We start from the raw sequence: 19458 nt of genomic DNA, 5'->3' as shown, positions 1-19458 counted from the left end.
AAGAAAGGGAGTTTGTAAGATATTCTTTGTTTAATAGGAAGCCACGATATGGCCTTTAGCAGGGGAAGGGCCTGAACTCTCATTGATGAGAGGAGGAGAATTCTTGCAGGAGTATTTAATATAGACTGTAGGGGGGAAAGATGGGAGTTAGGGAGGCCGGTTAGTAGCAGGTTACAGTAGTCATTTTACTATTAACATATAATTTAGTATATAAATAGTAATGCCTTTCCTGGAATTGAACTTGTGAACCCAGCGCAACAAGGCAGCAATGCTAACCGCACCATGCAGATCGCTTCAGTGTGCTTTTATTTTGGTGCAAGGCACTATTGTTATGGTTTTTGTGAGTGCATCTGTAATTGTTGCATATACAGGTATAGGGACACTGAATGTGGTTCACCTTTCTTATTTAGGGGACTTCACTAGCTCTACATCCCTATATACATAGCACTTGCCATGTAATGTAAATAATAGTTCTGGACTATCCCATTAATCCTTCTATGGGCATTTTCTGCTATGTAATTATTTCAGTAGCCCCATCTGTTTTGTTATATATTTGTGGCGGCTGTTCTAAAAATAAAGTGACAGTTGAGACTTTTGGGGTGATTTATGACCATTAATGCAGTGTGCAAAGTGCAGTTTTTGGCACAAGGCATTATGTTTTTTTCCTTCAGTACAAGGTTTTTCCCATAATTCCAGTGTAGCTTCAAGGATGGACCAGACTCAATTGCGTCCTATGCCTTAAAGGAACAGTAACACCAAAAAATGAAAGTGTATAAAAGTAACTAAAATGTAATGTGCTGCTGTCCTGCACTGGTAAAAGTTGTGTGTTTACTTCAGAAAGTCTACTATAATTTATATAAATAAGCTGCTATGTAGCCATGGGGGCAGCCATTCAAAGGAGAAAAGGCACAGGCACATAGCAGATAACAGATAAAACACTATTGTATTCTACAGAACTTATCTGTTATCTGCTATGTAACCTGTGCCTTTTCTCCTTTTTTCCAGCTTGAATGGCTGCCTCCGTGGCTACACAGCAGCTTATTATATAAATTATAGTAGTGTTACTGTAGCAAACACACCAGTTTTACCAGTGCAGGGCAACAGTGCATTATATTTTTATTACTTTAAAGCTTTCATTTTTTAGAGTTACTGTTCCTTTAAAACCTGTGCAATAGTGTGTATGCTTTGGAGCATATTGGATGCAATAATATGTTGTTGGGATGTCGTCATTTCTGGCATGCAACATCAAAATCACATCTACACCCACTTTTGTTTAGCTGCAAGCACACTGCTTCTATTTACACAGGTGCCAAGGAGCAACCTTATTGCATTAATGAATGACTTGGTTTTACAGCCATCTTTGCAAAATCTTCCTAAATCATTGGGCTCCACAGAAAAGGCAGAGCTCTAGTCTAGACCACTAGAACCCGTGTTTCTCTCAGTTGTGACGTTTGTCACAACTGCTTTATAATTACTATGGCTTTCTTTTTAAAAATTCTTAGCATTTTTATTCTGCTTTCCATTCCTGTTAATGGGTGTCATTATGTCTGTATACATTTACTAATGAGCTCCAAGATTGCAGCTCCGAAAGGCTCATCTATAGATCATTTCAGCTTGGTTACGCAAAATGATTTTTTTTTTAAAGCCCAAGCCTGTGCTGAAATTCATGCCAACGTGAGGCAAGTCACATGAACTGCTTCATAATGTTTAGTAGCGTCTGCAATAAAAAGCAACATTCTAGTAGCTAATCAGACTAAGCTCTGATGCATACATAAAAGTACAGAATCTATATATTCTAATTCTGGCTACTAATTAGGCACAGTGTGCTTAACATAATAAAAGTGTTTTGCTACTGATAGTTCTTGTACACTTTTTATAGCTAGTATCATCTTGTTTTACTTTTTCTTTCTCTGGATTATAATTTCTATATTACTGAATTATGTTCATTTAGTTTAGTCTTCATTTTTCTAGCTGTCTGCCCAATATAAGACAATGCACATGAACATTTTATGAGGCATACTACGCCTGACCTATTGCATGTAAATTGTCCCCTGATCTTTATTGGCCTGCCATTGGTAGGATGCACAATAGTTTCACCATGTATAATACTTGTGTAATGTGCACACTCACCACAGGCAAAGGTTCTCGTCAGCCAGTAATCCACTTTTTTTCTTTCTGCAATACTTTTTTTTTTTTTTTTATACCCTTTGTCCTTTAGTTTTGCCCCGTCTATAAGAAAACAGTGGGACCTCTCTAAATAGTCACCCAACCTCCCGATCTGTCTGCAATATCTTCCAATGTTTAAGAATTATTTTTTTAATGTAAGGAGTTAGGCTACCAAATGTAGACACAAAGGGGACTTTCTTTACCTTTAATCTCTTATTCTTTCCTTTTCTAACTAGTAGATCTTTACATTCCATTTTTTTAAGGTCATTCTTTACTTGTTTTACTCCTTCCTTATAGCCCCTCTGCAAGATTTTCTTAATCATCCCATCTGCCTCCAATTCATATGAGCTATCAGTTGATGTAATATGACTTACTCTACTTAAATGGCTATATGGGAGACTTTTAAACAGTCCTGGTGGATGGCAACTATTTAATAGCAGAATTGTATTACAGTCAGTGGGCTTATAATGTATTGTGGTCTCTATTGTGTTACCTTCAACTTTCAAATTGACATCCAAGAAAACCAATTCATGTTCAGACTGTTCATATGTAAATTTAATAGTATCATGTACCTTATTTAGGGCCTGTACCATTTACTTAAGATTAGCTTTACTATCCCATATTAAAGATGTCATCGACATAGCATCAATATAATAGGATTTTTTTATTCCACAATCCTTTATTTAAAGTACAAACATACATAAACATATTAGCATAAATGGGTCCCATGTTAGCACCCATAGCGCACCCCATGTGCTGTACATAGTATTGTTCCAAAAATACAAAATAATTTTTTAATATTTCCAGGGCCACACAAACGACACTTTTTTTGTGTGGCTCAGAATTCTGCGCATGTATCGTGTATCTGACAGTATCCTTGGGGGACCTACAATGCATTTCCAGGAATTCATTTTCATCCAATTGGTGTCTGCCAAATATTTCATGTTTAGAACATCCTCTGATTTGGCTTTATGCTACAATTTCAGTCTGAATGTTAGTTTTAGATTGTTGTATTTAAATGTACAATCAATATCTGAATGTTTGTCAGAAGACTAAGATCTGAACGTGCATGGCCACCTTTAGAATTGGATAGCACTGTATAAAATATAATGTACCTATGCATATCTTGTTCAAGAGAAAGGCAAAGTTTATATTTCAGCATATTATTCCAACCAATTGCCTTTGTTTACCCATGTGAATTTGGTGTTTATAAACCAAAAGAAATGAAGCTATAGATTTCATAGAGACTTTGTTGGTTACAACCTATATTAATAAAATCCCTCAAAATGCCTGCTATGAGCACTAGAAGTGTAGGAAATTATACCAAAACAAATTCTTGTGATGTATAAGGTGATCATTTTTTTTTCCATTTTTTAATGATTGGGTCAGTGGTACCAGATAGCAGGTAACACGAGAAATAAATATAATTCTTCCAGGAAGAGGTTAATCTGGATTTGATGCTTTTCCTGGTGGCATTAAACGTTCTGTTAAATTTGCAGTGATCAAAACTGATTACTCCCTAGGATCAAAATATTAATATATGTGCAAAATATTCATTTGTGTGCACACAGGTTTTGACAGTCGTCGGTGTGCATTCTTTGCTATATCATTTCAGATTTCTTGTTTTTCCAGTTTCAGCTGTATACGACTCAACCCTCAATTTTAGAAACAATGAAAATCCTACATTGCTTGGAGTTTTGAATGGGAAGAAATACCACGCGGACCTGTGTGTCAGGTAAGCAGTTTTCCATTTAGCTTTTTAGCTTCTTGTAACTGAATGAAACTGATTTTCTTTGAATGTGTAACTTTGTTTTATAGGGAAAATGTGCTCAAAGTAAATGCCCTTGCCTAAGCATTATGTTGACAATATGCTATGAAGGTTCTGCACTCAAAGCTGTAACACAAATGCCATTTTGTGTCCAAAGCAGGTTTATGATGATGCATGCTATCACTGCCATAAACTAGTAGCAAAGGTCACTTCCCACTGCAAAGGAAAATGCCACGAGTAGCCTTCAACCCAGTATTGTTGCACGTGTGTGTTTTTTCAGGGAATAATTCATGTATAGTATATCACAATCTAAACAAGTTTGCTATTATACTAGGGGTGATTCTGAGACCAATTCCGCCCCATCCCAGACCCCCCCTTCCCTTCTAAAACAACTGAAGTGGTAAAAGTTAATGTACAGTCAGTATCTAATTCTTCTATGACTAAGGTTCATTTATATTTACACTGGTAGACCCATTACCATCTTCCCCAAAGATCTTTGGAAAATGCACAGCAAACATAGTGGCAACAGCTGGAACTTTGCTCAGAACGCACTTCCTAGTAGATGCCCGTTACCCTCATGTGTGCTTTAAAGAGCAAGTCTAAATAGCCGATCGAGAGAGTGCGGAGACTTGCAACTTGTGTTTTTTTTTTAAATATTTCGCTTTTTGTTCAGCAACTTTATTGGCTGGTGGGTCAGTGACCCCTATTGAAAGCTGGAAAGAGTCAGAAGAAGGCAGAAAATAATTTGGGCATTCTTTAAGATATTAAAAGTTAACTTAACTTAAAGGTGAACCACCCTTTTAAGCAGCCCAGAAATACGCAACCACAACACTCAAAACTTGCCCAGAATAGACTTGCATTGAAATCTCACTCCAACTGCTGCATGAAGAGATACAGATTGATGTGACATGTAATTTGATTTGATTTTAGAAGTGCTACAGAATTTCTAATTATTTATATGTGGAAAGTTTCTGGTTTTCATGAGCTGAATTTTCAATTTCACGATAGTTCTCCTTTTAAATCTGTGTATAAAAATGAAATAATATTCTAATAAGTAATCATGGGACTGTATCCTTTGCAATCTTTCTTTTGGCCATTGTGTTGATGATTTGTTGACTCTTTCCGTTTCATGTCTCAGGAGAATCCCATTAGAAGAAATCCCAGAGGATGAGCAGGAATGTGCCTCTTGGCTCCACAAACTGTATCAGGAAAAGGTCAGTATTTTTATTAATGGATATTTGTTAGAGCTGATTTTATTAACCTCGCACCAAGTTGGTATAATCATATTGGTGGTTACATGTATTTGTAATTATATTTCCATATGAATTTGCTAATTAACTATTGAAGGGGTTTTCCACCCAAAATGAAATTTTCCATACAAATAGATTTTTCCAACATATCCCATTTTAACTGGCTGGCTGCTCAAGTCAGCACTTACAATGTTGCAAAGATGCATTGAATCCAAAAACACAGATACACACGTATTTCATATATGAACTGTATTCCAGCCTACTAGATCTGAATACTGTCCCCCAGAAGAGGAAATTGTACAAAGGCCCGTAGCTGTAGTTGTAGGTTTATACTTCATCCTGAAGAATTTTTCTCCTTAAAATGAAATTGAAGATCATTCAGACAGCACCTTAGCACTTCTAAAATGAAAGGAAAATATACCTCCCTGTTTGACCTTGGGTCGTTCCGTTGGGCTTATGTAAAAAAATATATATAAACACTCTCTGAAGTAAGTAAATTTTCTTGATCTTTGTATCTTTAGGATGCATTTCAGGAGGAATACTACAAGACCGGTGCCTACCCAGGGACTGCAGTTGTGCCACCTAGGAGACCATGGACCCTTATAAACTGGATATTTTGGGCCTCTCTGCTTTCATATCCCTTATTTAAAGTGCTGGCAAACATGATCAGCAGTGGATCGTATTTTACAATTTCCGTCTTTGCATTATTAATGGTTATTGGTAAGTGCACACACATTTCCCTATACTTACACTGACTTGAATGTAGTTGTGCCTATTACACTTAGGGGCCCATTTACTAAGGTTTTGTGAGAAAAGTTAAATTTTTTTAATTTTGTTTTTTTCGAGATTTATGTATATTTTCAAGGGGAAGTTAATCCCATCATTGTTTTCGAATTCACCCATTTCCAAGTGAAACTTAAACACATCTTAAACAGCATCTGACAAGTTGGATGTAGTCGTGTGGGCCAAAATATAATGGGATTGATACAAAATTCTTTGTATCAAAGAGTTTAGCTCTTACACAAAGTAGGTTAAATAAGGAAAGGAATCTGTATTTTATTTTTTTTAACGTATATAAAATGCCCTTTCCACTCACCACAGTCTCGGCTCACCTGCATCTATAGGCTGCCTGCACTGGCTTTCTGGTTCTTTTGGTGTTTGGTGTGTGCTTCCCTCTCTACAGGGGGCTGGGCAGAGCTGGTATCTGATGAAGAGCACTATCTATTATCCTCCCCTCTTCAATACTGGTCACTAAAAACTGGTAATTAAAACCCTAAGGTGCTACAAAAAAGGGTGTTGGAAGCACCTTCACATGATGCCCCACCCCTTCTATAATTATATTGTGCAGTGTCTAGTTTGTTAAAGGGATATTGTCATTCCTTATGCCTTAAAGGAACAGTAACGCCAAAAAATAAAAATGTTTTTAAGTAATCATAATACAATGCACTGTTGCCCTGCACTGGTAAAATTTGCACATTTGCTTTAGAAACACTTCTATAGTTTATATAAAAAGCTGCTGTGTAGCCATGGGGGCAGCCATTCAAGCTGGAAAAAGGAGAAAAGGCACAGGCACTTAGCAGATAACAGATAAAACACCATTGTATTGTACAGAACTTGTCTGTTATCTGCTATGTAACCTGTGCCTTTTCTCTTTTAAATGGCTGCCCCCGTGGCTACACAGCAGCTTCATTTACTAAACTCTAGTAATGTTTCTAAAGCAAACACACCAGTTGTACCAGTGCAGGGCAACAGCACATTATACTGTAGTTCCTTTTACACACTTTGATTTTTTGGTGTTACTGTTCCTTTAAAGGGGTCCTTTACCCAAGAACTGTTTATTGCAACTTTTAACATGAATTAATGTATCTGTGGTTTTTCAAGTTATTTGTAAATGTAATTGCTAATAAAAGCAGTGCCTGGCTGTTTGCACTTTCTTCGCTCCTGAAAACTTGTTTTAAGCCAGCTGATTAGAAACCTAGAAGTAACCTGACTCCTGTTTAAATCAGATGCAGAGAACAGAAAAGGAATAAACAAACTCTGATTTCAATAGCAATTACATTTACAAGCTATTTTATTAACCACTGAAAAATCTTTAATGAATCTAAACTGGAAATTTGCTTTGAATTATATTTCATCATGCAAAAAATCGTTACTGCTCAGTGAAAGTGGTTGCTATGGCCCTGTTTTGCTGCCCTATACTGCACCCCAGACAGCAGCTTTCAGGGATACACAGTGCCCCCTGCAGGTTTCAGTGAGGCCTGCTTGGCTTAGCCATTATGAAACAGATAACCAGGAGCCCCTTGCTCTGTGGGTAGTTCTATAGGTAGCTCTGCTTCTATAGCAGAAGTAGTTCAGTAAGACTAATGCACAGTAGGAAATCCAGTTGCTCCCTTGCTAATTGTCCTTTCTGTGAATTTCTTGGCAGTGTCTGTAGGAGCCCGGAGAATGATCAGAGTCACTGAAATTGACAGAGGCTCCGCTTACGGCAACCGTGAAAACAAACTGAAGCAGAAATAGTGCAACAGAGACTTCTTAGACAACAAACCTTCTTAACGCTGGCATCACCCCTTCAGATTGGGAGTGCGTTGTAGGTGCATATCACAGTGAAGTGACTCGTTTTATATTCTATCCTCTTGTGGAACCAGAACGAGAATTTTAGCCAATCTTTTTTTGTTTTATTTTTTTAAAAGTACGACAATTCCTGTTTCATGAATGTTGAAGTCTTTAACACTGGAGAACATTTCCACTGCCTGTGTCTGTGATACTTGCCTTGGTACAAAATAAACCATTCCTCAACCTTCTAGTCTGGTTTCCTGAGTTATCCTATATTCATATTTAGTCTGTGTTAATTTTTACCACAAGCATCAAAGAAATATAAAAACTATCCATGTGATTTGCATGCAAATCTGGTGGAACCCAGGGAGACTGCTGCTTACAGTTGCTTCTACTTCTACATAGAACCTTTCCTAAATTTGTAATACCTTACATTTTAATTGTTCTGCATATGGCTTTTATCCAGTTAAGAAAATGCAAAAATGAAAAATTGATGCTAGCTGGCACGTGTATCTCTAACTTCCACTGTAATGTTTAAATGGGCAATGCCCAACAGTTCAAGTGTTGCAAATGGGGCTTTGATGAGAAAAATGTTAGGCCGGCCTCAATTGTAAAGCTTAATTGTAAATTTGGGGAGGCCCAAATGGACTCTCTCTTACGATTAAACAAACGATGCTTATAATCTAGAACAGTGGTCCCCAACCAGTGGCTCGTGAGCAACATGTTGCTCTCCAACCCCTTGGATGTTGCTCTCAGTGGCCTCAAAGTAGGTGCATATTTTTTCATTCTTGACTTGTAGGCATGTTTTGGTTGTATAAAAACCAGATATACTGCCAAACAGAACATCCTGTAGGCTTCCAGTTCACATAGGGGCTGCCAAATAGGCAATAACTGTCCTTATTTAGCACCCCAGGAACATGTTTCGTGCTTGTGTTGCTCTGCAACTCGTTTTACATTTCAATGTGGCTCACGGGTAAAAAAGGTTGGGGATCCCTGATCTAGAATGATAGGTCCTTTAAAGCAGCGTTTTTCAACCACTGTTCCGCGGCACACTAGTGTGCCGCGAGATGTTGCCTGGTGTGCCGTAGGCAGGGCACCAATGTACTAGGGGGGCACTGCTCTTGGCACCAATGTACTAGGGGGGCACTGCTGCTGGGCACCAATGTACTAGGGGGGCACTGCTCTTGGCACCAATGTACTAGGGGGCACTGCTGCTGGGCACCAATGTACTAGGGGGGCACTGCTGCTGGGCACAGAGTTAAATTTTTTAACATTTTCTAATGGTGGTGTGCCTCGTGATTTTTTTCATGAAACAAGTGTGCCTTTGCCCAAAAAAGGTTGAAAAACACTGCTTTAAAGGTGAAGAAACGGCTAAATCACTGGGGGGTGCCAAAATGTTAGGCACTTTAATCTTTTACCTGTTAGGAGAAAACTGCACCAGCCGGGGTGTATGCAGGCGAGCGTTCCTTCTTCAATCATCCTGCCTGCTCAACTGTGCATGTGTTGGATTTTGAAGACAGAAGGAAGAGGAATGCTCACTTGCATTGGCTCTGCTTATTACAGTAATGTCTGCAGACTGCCAAGCATTCAGATTAAATGGCAAGATAGGAGAAATCAATTATGTGTGTGGGCTACTGCTAAGGCCCTGAATATATCTCAAAATAGAATACTTAACAAAAATATTTATTGGGTGTTAACAAAGTATAAACAGAAATTCCTACCGTACCATATGACAGAGATGTCTTAGGGGCTGATTTACTTACCCACGAACGGGTCGAATGGAGTCCGATTGCGTTTTTTTCGTAATGATCGGTACTTTGCGATTTTTTCGTATGTTTTGCGATTTTTTCGGATTCTGTATGAATTTTTCGGATCCAATACGATTTTTGCGTAAAAACGCGAGTTTTCCTATCCATTACGAAAGTTGCGTAAAAAGTTGCGCATTTTGCGTAGCGTTAAAACTTACGCGAAAAATGCGCAACTTTTCGCGTAAGTTTTAACGCTACGCAAAATGCGCAACTTTTTACGCAACTTTCGTAATGGATACGAAAAACTCGCGTTTTTACGCAAAAATCGTATTGGATCCGAAAAATTCGTACAGAATCCGAAAAAATCGCAAAACATACGAAAAAGTCGCAAAATATTCGTTTTCAAGTCGGAACTTTTCCAATTCGGGTCGGATTCGTGGGTTAGTAAATCAGCCCCTTAGTGTTCCATAATCCCTAAGCTTCTACCTTATAATGTATTTCACACCACTGGGTGTTTAATCGGAGAAGCATCAGCAAAAGACTCGAAAGTGATTTTGGATGGCACTTCCTAAATCTAGATTAAAAGCAAGTAGCTACATGTAGTGAAAATAAAGTGGAGCCTGGTAGATTTGCAACCAGAAACCTTATTAAAAGGAAACAATACCCCCAAACAATAAAAATATATTGCATAAACCAGCTCATATGTAAAACCCTGCTTCATCTAAATAAACCATTTTCATAAAAATATACTTTTTTAGTAGTATGTGCTGTTGGGTAATCCTAAATAGAAAATTGCTATTTTAAAAATTAAGGGCCACCTCCTGGGATTCACAGGGCACACAACAAGCCAAGGCACACATACATGCTAGGCCACATCAGACAATTAATGAACAGAGTTCTGCCTTTTGTTTCCACACTTCTTCCTGTTACAGTTAGAGCTGCATTATTTCTGGTCATGTGATCTCTGAGGGAGCACACAGCCCATCATTAAATGGTAGAACAAGGGAAAGGATGTAAAGGGGCCTTTAAGCATGAGTCTGTGCTTTTATACTTTTACTATTAGCATTATTAGTCCATTTATTCATTTTATGTATTATTACTTATTGAAGTTCATCTATATTCACTAACTTGTTTATTCATTTAGTAGATAGTTAAGGGTGTTGCTCAGTTGGGATTTCATATGTGTGGCATTGTGTCCTGAATTTGTCTGCATAATGACAGGAAGGGAAATTGGGGCTAAATGAGCAATAATAATAATTAAATTTAGTGTGACCTTGCTTTTGGGGGCAAACGTGGAGCATTTATAAAGGAAATGACATTTGTGCCACAAACAGCAGATTCAGCAGAAGCATTACAAGGATACAATTATTAATCCACAAAGCAAAACCCATACTCCATAATTAATCATCCCTTGTTTTATATAAAATGATAAGCCAAAGGCGCAACAATAGTGAACTGGGACCCCACAAAATGTACTGCGCACAGCAGCCCCCCGGCTCTCCCTTCACTCGCCTGCTTGTGTCCCCAGCCGGGGGATTTCTAAAAACTATAGAGGAAGCAGACCCTGTGGTCCGGGCCCCTTGTCCCCCACCCCATGGCATCTGCTTCCTCCATAGTTATGTTACTGTAATAAACTATTAAGTGGAAACACTGAATATTTTCCTGATCTTTCCATTTATTCTCCACGTTTGGCTCTTACTGATTTTGCAGTCATTATGCACAGACCTGATTTTAGGTGCAAACACAGAGCTACTCTCTTTAGTGCTGCTATAGGCTGATGCCTAGTGCCATTCACTCCTACCTGTGCCTGCACCCGAATGAATGAAATACGCTTAGGCTGCACCCGAGCGTATTTCATTCATTCAGGTGCAGGCACAAGGTATGGTAAGTGTACAGTAGCGGGACGTATTCTCGGCTAGAGTTTTTCGGCTTGCCGAGAATATGCCCGTGTGGCATCAGCCATACAGACTACAGCCTCAGCTGCTCCCTAACTTGTGCAGGTAAGGATGGGACACATTTTGGAGCGCAGAAACCCTTAGCAATTAATTTGACATGTATAGTAGGGTGCAAACTGTAAAAAAAAATGGCCGTAAATCTGATAAGAGTGCTTTTGCAATTTACATTTATTATTTATTTTATTACAAGATATAAAGGGTTAAAGTACTGTTACTATGAATGCATTTTGCTACAACAGCGCCACCTGCTGCTCAGTTTCAGAATATGAAGTAGGCCTGAGGGCATTTTTTTTTTAGCCAGATTCATTAATTTGGGAAAATACATTTAATTTAAATAAAATATAAATATATATATATATATATATATATATATAATTCCCTTTAGTAATGTGTTTAAAATCAGGTTATTTTCAAGGTATAATCAACTTCCACTAGAAACACAGATCTTCACCATAACAACAAAAGGTCAAAGTTCTATATTTTTAACATCATCACCATTTGAAAGTAGGAACAATCAAATGCAGACCTTTTGTTTTACAAAGTACAATAAATTCAGAATAGAAAGATATAAAGCAAATTATACATTTAGAAATTGAAAAATCTAGTGAAATGTACAAAAAATAAGAATAAAATTAGATTTAAAAACATTTGAATAATATTCATTAGAATAAGAATATGCTGATACAGTTTGCTGTGAAGTTTCCCTCCAAACATCCATCAGTCTATTTAATCTTTCCAATGTAATCTTTCCTTTTTTTCAACTTTCAAGTCAGACTTGGCTAAATGTAAGAATTCTGTATTTTGGTCAGAGGTTTCATGACTATACCAGGAGTATCCAGGAGTTCTTGCAAACTGTCCTAAACGTCTCCTTTGGACTCTACAGTCTATTGCAGGGGTCCATTCAAAGGAATATGCAAGTGCATTTGATCCTGAAGCATATTGTTTCATAATGAGTTTCAAACATCTATTTTAAAAAAAATATTTTCAAAATTAGACATATAATAGAATATTAATTTACACACACACACAACCTAAACACACACAATTACTATAACACATACACAGCACAAATATACACACTCATGTATGTACTTACATACACCCTTACTCCTATAAGCATATACAGCACAATTGCACACACTGACACACACACACTCTCTTTTTACAAAACATACACAACACATACACATTTTTACAAACTTAGACAACACAAATACATTCATTGACACACTGAGCTGAAAAACCTCTCCCATCATGCTTGCAAACTAGAAGACACATGAAATGGAAGAGCAAGCAGACAAGGCAGGCACAAGCAGTGCATCAGTAGCCATAACAAGCACAGGTGTTCGGGGAGGAGGCTGCTGATGTGGACATGCTAGTCGGCAAGCAATAAGCTGGCTGGAAGAGGGAGTCCACTGAAGCAGCTGTTATAGTACTGAGTAAAAATGTGGAAAATGAAAAGACAATTGTAAACCCACCTTCTAGATCAGTGTCCGTGTGCTGATGAATCCCTTCTACCACTTTCAGGCCAATGAATTCTTCCAGTTCTTTTTATATTGGTGACTCTAATCCTGAGACTTACCCTTTTCCTAATTTCTAGCCTTTTCTAGCGGTTGACAACTGATCTCCTTTGGAACAATACTCTGCTGACTGCAGTGGCTACCTCCTGCTTTCCGGGCTGGGCTCTGGTCCTCCTGCATAAAATTTCCCCCCTGTGGGTTACTGTCTCAAGTAACAATGCCCAGTTTACTACACTGGAGAACTTTACATTTCTTCATCATTTTCCTCCTCCCTACTCCCTCATCTTGCCATTGGTTTGGACTTGAAATACTAATGCACACTTACGTTCTCTCTCTCACAGCTGTCTGTCGCTCTCTCCTACTGAGACTCCTCTCATGGTTTCTATGTTACAAAGTTACTGCTGTATGTAACAATTACTGTTATCTATTGGGCATATTTTTATGATTAATGTTTATTTAATATTCTTATGGCAGTGGTTTTGTTTCCTTTTATATACATTATTTTCTGTATTTATATGATGGAAGCAGATTGTTTGGAAACATTTGTTTTAGATATATTTGATTATGATTCTGTTGCCAGAGTGTAAGGTTTCATTGTGACTGAATGGATTGAACTGTGGTAGTATGGTGCTGTCAGTTTCCTCATAGAATTTCACTCACTAAAGTTTATAAGTTTTTAAGAAGCATATCCACCCATTAATGTGGCAGTAAAATATGTCTAATTAATCACATTACATCAACAGTAATTTAAAGCATATTTATTAGCACACTTACATTGTTGTCATTGTTTAAAATGTAAAAAAGATTATTCAGAGTGCATTACAGTTGGCTGCACCTATAGTTTTAGTGCTGCACTCTGCTCTACTTTGCTACAGGTAATTCATTATTAAAGGGTTGACTCTTGTTAATGCAAGGCATAATAGCAAATAGTTTGTTATTATTTGTAAGGTTTAAGCGTTATTTATAATGAAAGATACTGTCTTTACATTGGTCAAAATGCAGCAATTGGCCATGGTTACGAAAATGGAGTTGCCTCCATTAAAACACAAAATCACCTGACCTGTCTCCTGTTTACTTTTTGATTTAAAACAATGTTTGACAAAATAATGAAAAAAACTGTTAAAACAGAAGGTTATATTCGTTAAACAAGAGAGGCCTGTTTTAAAGTAATTATAATACAATGTACTGTTGCCCTGCACTGGTAAAAGTTGTGTGCCTGCCTCAGAAACATTACTATAGTTTATATAAATACCCAGCTCTGTAGCCATGGGGGCAGCCATTCTAGCTGGAAAAAAGGAGAAAAGGCACTGGTTACGTAGCAGATAAGCTCTGTACAATACAATGGTGTTTTATCTGTTATCTGCTAAATAACCTGTGCCTTTTCTCCTTTGAATGGCTGCTATACAGCAACTTTGTTTACTTAACTATAGTAATGTTTCTAAAGAAAATACACCAGTTGTATCAGAGCAGGAAAACAGTATATTAGATTGTAGTTACTTTCATTTTTTGGTGTTACTGTCCCTTTAAAGGCACCTATCATCCCTATATGCTTATTATGAGCATGCACTCCAACCAACATGGCTGCCCATGGGCGCTCCCTCTCAGTATGGGTAGCCCAGGGCTTATGGGAGGGGGGTGGTTTAAATGCTATTATCTCCCCCAACCGGAGTGCTATTGTTATTGACTGTGTGCACTAATATTAGCCAGTACCAATGGCAGAGGAAACAATTTTGCTTTAAGCCAAACATCCCATAACCCCCCTTGGTACACCCCTAAGACCTTTTGTTAAAATAATTGCTATCTAGCTTCTAGCTGATCCAGACAGAGGCAAACAGGAATATTTGGCTTTTATCAAAATGTCTGAAAATATATAGCTTGTGAGATGCCGCCTTCAGTAAAATATGCATTGAACGGTAATGTTCTAGAGAATGTCTATCTCTATGTTATGTTGTTAGAAGCCCCAACCTCAAGGTCAGTACCTGTCTCTTTTCCTCAGTCAGTGTCTTTTCCAATCACCATTGGCTCTTCACTGCCAGCCTTCTTCCTCTGCCACTCAAACTTGTGCCTTCTGGTAAGGAGTTCTGTACACTATACAAGTCCTATGGACAAAGGGACAGCTTTAACAAAGGCTGAACTGACATTTTGCCACATTTTCACAGAGAACTCTAATACTCCTTAAAATTAAACAGAACTGCAGAGTTCTTCTTTGGTGAATCTGGTTGCCAGTAACGTACTTTGTCGCCAACAATTTACTTATGCTGTAGATTTCTGCATACTCAAAATTTGGTACCAAGTAGAGTTTAAGATATCAAAATCTGTCAGGGCAACACACAATGAGGCTCATTTACTAACACGGGGAAATTTTCACATGGGCAGAATCTTGTGACACCCAATCAGTGATTAGCTTTGTTTATCCAGCTGCAAGAAAAACAATGGATGCAAATATTTAACTGGTTGCCAGGGGTTACTGCTCAGGTGTCAGGAGTAAATTAGCCCCAAAAATCTCATCTTGAGTAGTTACCAGAAAAAAAAAACATGCCGCCTGCTGTTCAGCTGTCAACTGGCCGCAGACATCAGACCGACAGCTCTTATACATCATTGGCGTATTTGTGTGTGCTCCTGTGGCCTAAACACTATACTAGGGGGCACATTTACTAATCCACGAATCCGAATCACGAATGGGAATAAATCGTATTGGAAACGAAGATTTCGGAAGATCACAAATATCACGAAAATGCTTACGAAAAAATCGTATTACCGTATATACTCGAGTATAAGCCGATCCGAATATAAGCCGAGGTACCTAATTTTACCAAAGAAAACTGGAAAAACTTATTGACTCGAGTATAAGCCTAGGGTGGGAAATGCAGCAGCTACTGCTAAGTTTCAATAATCAAAATAAATACCAATAAAATTACATTAATTGAGGCATAAGTGGGGCATATGTTTTTAAATATTTATTTCAAAGAAAAACAGTAAACTAGCTCTGTAAGCGGAGAACAAAACAATGAGTACTACCCCACGCTCATTGTGCATTGGCAAACTGGCAGCTAGAGTAGGGTCTGGTTGCGGGTGGCCTAATTTGCACACAAAGGACAGAAGGTGCTAGTCTGGAGGGACCCATGGCACCCGACTCGAGTATAAGCCGAGGGTCACTTTTTCAGCACATTTTGGGTGCTGAAAAACTAGGCTTATACTCGAGTATATACAGTAATTGGATAATATCGTATTGGCGATCTGAAAGTCACAAAATTTTCGTACCGAACAATTGTAAACAACGGTAAAACCTTTCCGATTTTTCGTGCAAACGTCCGAAAAAGTCGTGCACCGTATGAAAAAGTTGTGCGCTGTACGAAAAAGTTGTGCGGACGCCCGAAAAAATCGGCGAAAATACGCTCGGAGCGTTCGTGCTTTTGTAAATGTGCCCCTAGGAGTAAGTTAGCTGTCAGTCAAACTCTGATACTGACTCCTGCATTAGAGAAAATGAAGACAGATGGTGGTGGGGGAGGGGGGAGATAGTGAAGAGTAACATGATAATTTCAGGAACAATACAGAATTTTAAATTAATAATATTTGGAAAACGTCTTATATCCATCAACTAAAGATATGCATTTCTATTTCTCCCTCTTTAAGTTAGCAAGAAGAAAACTGTGTTCTGCTTAGAACTGTCCAGTTAGACATTCCTAATAGAAGACCCCCCTCTCTGACACCCCTAGTATTGATCCCTTAAGAAAAGACACTGGCAATGCAGATGATGTTGAGAAACATTATCAATCTGTACTGACTGCATACTTTTTTGTATGTTAGTACAGGTATGGGACCTATTATCCAGAATGCTCGGGACCTGGGGTTTTCTGGATAAGGGATCTTTCCATAATTTGGATCTCCATACCTTAAGTCTGCTAAAAGATCATTTAGATATTGAATAAACCCAATAGGATTGTTTTTGCCTCCAATAAGGATTGATTATATCTTAGTTTGGATCAAGTACAAGGTTCTGTTTTATTATTACATAAAATAAGGAAATCATTTTAAAAAATTAGAATTATTTGCTTATAATGGAGTCTATGGGAGACAATCATTCTGTAATTTGAAACTTTCTGGAGAACGGGTTTCCGGATAACGGATCCCATACCTGTATATTCTTTTTTTCCTATGTTTTCTTTTAATAATTCATAAAGCAAGTACATTACTTTGTAGTATGACATGCAAGTACATAGCAAAATGTAAATGCCATATTATACAATTTTGCTGTAAAGGAATGACATTGTCAAGCGCTGTTTCGGTTATTTCAAATAAATTTGCATTATTAAAAAAAAAAGAACTGTCCACTTTCTGAGCACAAGACTTTATTATTCGATGACTTCATTTTCTGCCGACTGAGGCTGGTTGAAAAGAACAAAAGGCGGTGCAAAAGTGCTGAGAATAACATATTTACATTCAATTTTACATGTTTACATTCCAGAAAGTATAGTATGTGATACCATTTGATAGAGTATGTGATACCATTTTATAGAGTATGTGATACCATTTTATAGAGTATGTGATACCATTTTATAGAGTATGTGATACCATTTTATAGAGTATGTGATACCATTTAACACAGATGGAACTGGGCACAATTTATTATTAAAAAATGATGCAACTGAATTTTTACCTGCACACTATATTGTCAGTCAACTGGAAATGTAAGTTCACGTCACATGACACTGCAGCCTCACTTCTTTGTCTCTCAACCTCCAAACATTTCAGGATGCTCATTACCAGCTGCAATAGAATAATAAAGCCAATTAGAATTAATACAAAGAATGATACACTGCCCTATTTCTCTATAAACACAAAGGTAACATCAGTAAAAATGGATTTATCCCTGTACAGGCCCCTCATCTCTATAATGACCTGAAGGAAACACATGCACACCTTTAAGCTCAGAGAAATAGAAACAAACACTTTCATTCTGCAGTATCCCAAGGGCTACTAATTTTAAATTGGCGTCACTGTAGCTTTAAGAGCAAAGCCGCACCTTTTCAGTGTTAAGAGGGCACGATTTAAAGGAGTACACCATGACATTACATTTTACTATAATGTACATAGTCATATTCTCAGGCAATTTAGAGTTGGATTTTACTGTGCACCAGGGTTTGATATACACCTGTAGTGCCAGATACTCCCTTTTACAATACATGAGGAACTGTTAGTGGCTCAGTAACAGGAAAAAGTTGATCAGCTGTCATCCCCCCATAGGGTCATTTACAACTGCAACCATAGTTGTGTTTGCACAAATATCAGCACAGTCCATTGCATCAAATGCACTCTTTGCATTTTCCTTGTCACTGCCTTCTTTCTGAACCGAGTGCTTCTGCACCAATTGGTACAGAGGGACCCCAGAGCTACAGGTACATCCACACTAGCAGTAGCTCTGGGGTTTCCTCAGCATCCTGTGTCAATAGGCCCAGCCCACTTTGAAAGCCTTTAGCACAATTGCATCTGATTTGCACTGAAGTGCGAGTGTAATTGTGTTCATTTTGCTGCTTTGGTGCTTTTTTGGTGGGGGGAAACGCTGTGTTAAAAAAGCAGGGCAGTTGCACTCAAAATTGAACTTTGCTCATTGGACTTGTAGTCATATGTTCATAACACCCCTCCAGAAATACTATCACGTGCAATGTAAATTTCTAATAATATATTTGCAAATCTAATAAATGCATTGCCAGTCAAGCATATCATGTGTTATTACAGTTAGAGCACCTATCACTTATCGGCGCCTCATACAAAGCAGACAGTTATAGGATGGCAATGCTATTTCTAAAAAAATATCAACAAAATGACAAACATCACAAACAAAAAGTTAAACTCAGCAGAACACACTCTGGGCATTCTATTGAGCAAGCACTCAAAGTATTTGTCTGAAAGTTCTCCCCAACGCTGCTTCAGAAGTGCCCAGAGATGATTTGCAATCATTGGCTGTTTAGCCCTGACCTTTCTATCCAGTTCCTCCCAACCCCAAGCTGAGTGCTATAAGGTTGGATGATTGAGCAGGCCATGTCAATACTTTCAGCTTTCCTTTCAGATAGTTCAAACAGTATGCTTAGGATCTTTATCCTTTTGCCCAGTAAGTTTTACACCAGAGGGTATAGAATAGCCTTAAACAATACTGTGGTAGCTCCTGTAATTCAACAATCTAGTCACTCTATGCAGGTTCCTGCTAAACATCCCCAAAAATGACTACCTCCTCTATGCTTAACTCCTTATTCTCCGTGTAACACTGAGATTTCAATCTCTCACTCATTTGACAACATACAAAAACTCAAAGTTATGACCCCAAAATTTCAATACTTGGACCCAGCAGTCCACAACACCATTTTCTATTCTACAGAAGTCCAGTTCTTGTATTTTTGAGGCCAAATTTCAAGCCTCTTAATTTGTTTTTTTGCTTTAGAGGAGATTTCTGTGCTGCTACATGTCCCTTTAGCACTGCTTCCCAAAGCCTTCTCTGCACTG

At 38.0% G+C, this 19458-nt stretch overlaps 2 protein-coding genes across 5 annotated transcripts in view; one reads left to right on the top strand and one right to left on the bottom strand.

The window, feature by feature from the left end:
• Positions 1-7984, top strand: part of agpat4 (1-acylglycerol-3-phosphate O-acyltransferase 4) — a 49370-nt gene extending 41386 nt beyond the window's left edge. Inside the window, 4 exon segments of the mRNA NM_001011265.1 lie at positions 3799-3901; positions 5073-5148; positions 5706-5904; positions 7610-7984. Of these exon segments, the coding sequence (NP_001011265.1) occupies positions 3799-3901; positions 5073-5148; positions 5706-5904; positions 7610-7701 (470 nt within the window). The 3' untranslated portion in view covers positions 7702-7984.
• Positions 7985-11590: 3606 nt separating this feature from the next.
• Positions 11591-19458, bottom strand: part of scaf8 (SR-related CTD associated factor 8) — a 100682-nt gene continuing 92814 nt past the window's right edge. Inside the window, exons 20-23 of one of the 4 annotated variants that reach the window (XR_208642.3) lie at positions 17618-17727; positions 14940-15059; positions 12919-13134; positions 11591-12404 (exon numbers count right to left, since the gene is read on the bottom strand). The gene's annotated coding sequence lies outside the window, so the exon portion shown is untranslated. Of the gene's footprint in view, positions 12405-12459; positions 13135-14939; positions 15060-17617; positions 17728-19458 lie in introns of those variants that run through there. The other 3 variants (XR_004222838.1, XR_004222837.1, XM_031903015.1) reach the window with 3 other exon arrangements.

This window comes from Xenopus tropicalis, chromosome 5 (genome assembly GCF_000004195.4).
Source record: "Xenopus tropicalis strain Nigerian chromosome 5, UCB_Xtro_10.0, whole genome shotgun sequence".
NCBI lineage: Eukaryota > Metazoa > Chordata > Amphibia > Anura > Pipidae > Xenopus > Xenopus tropicalis.
Note: the sequence above shows the minus strand (reverse complement) of the source record. Positions and strands in the feature narration are given on the sequence as shown.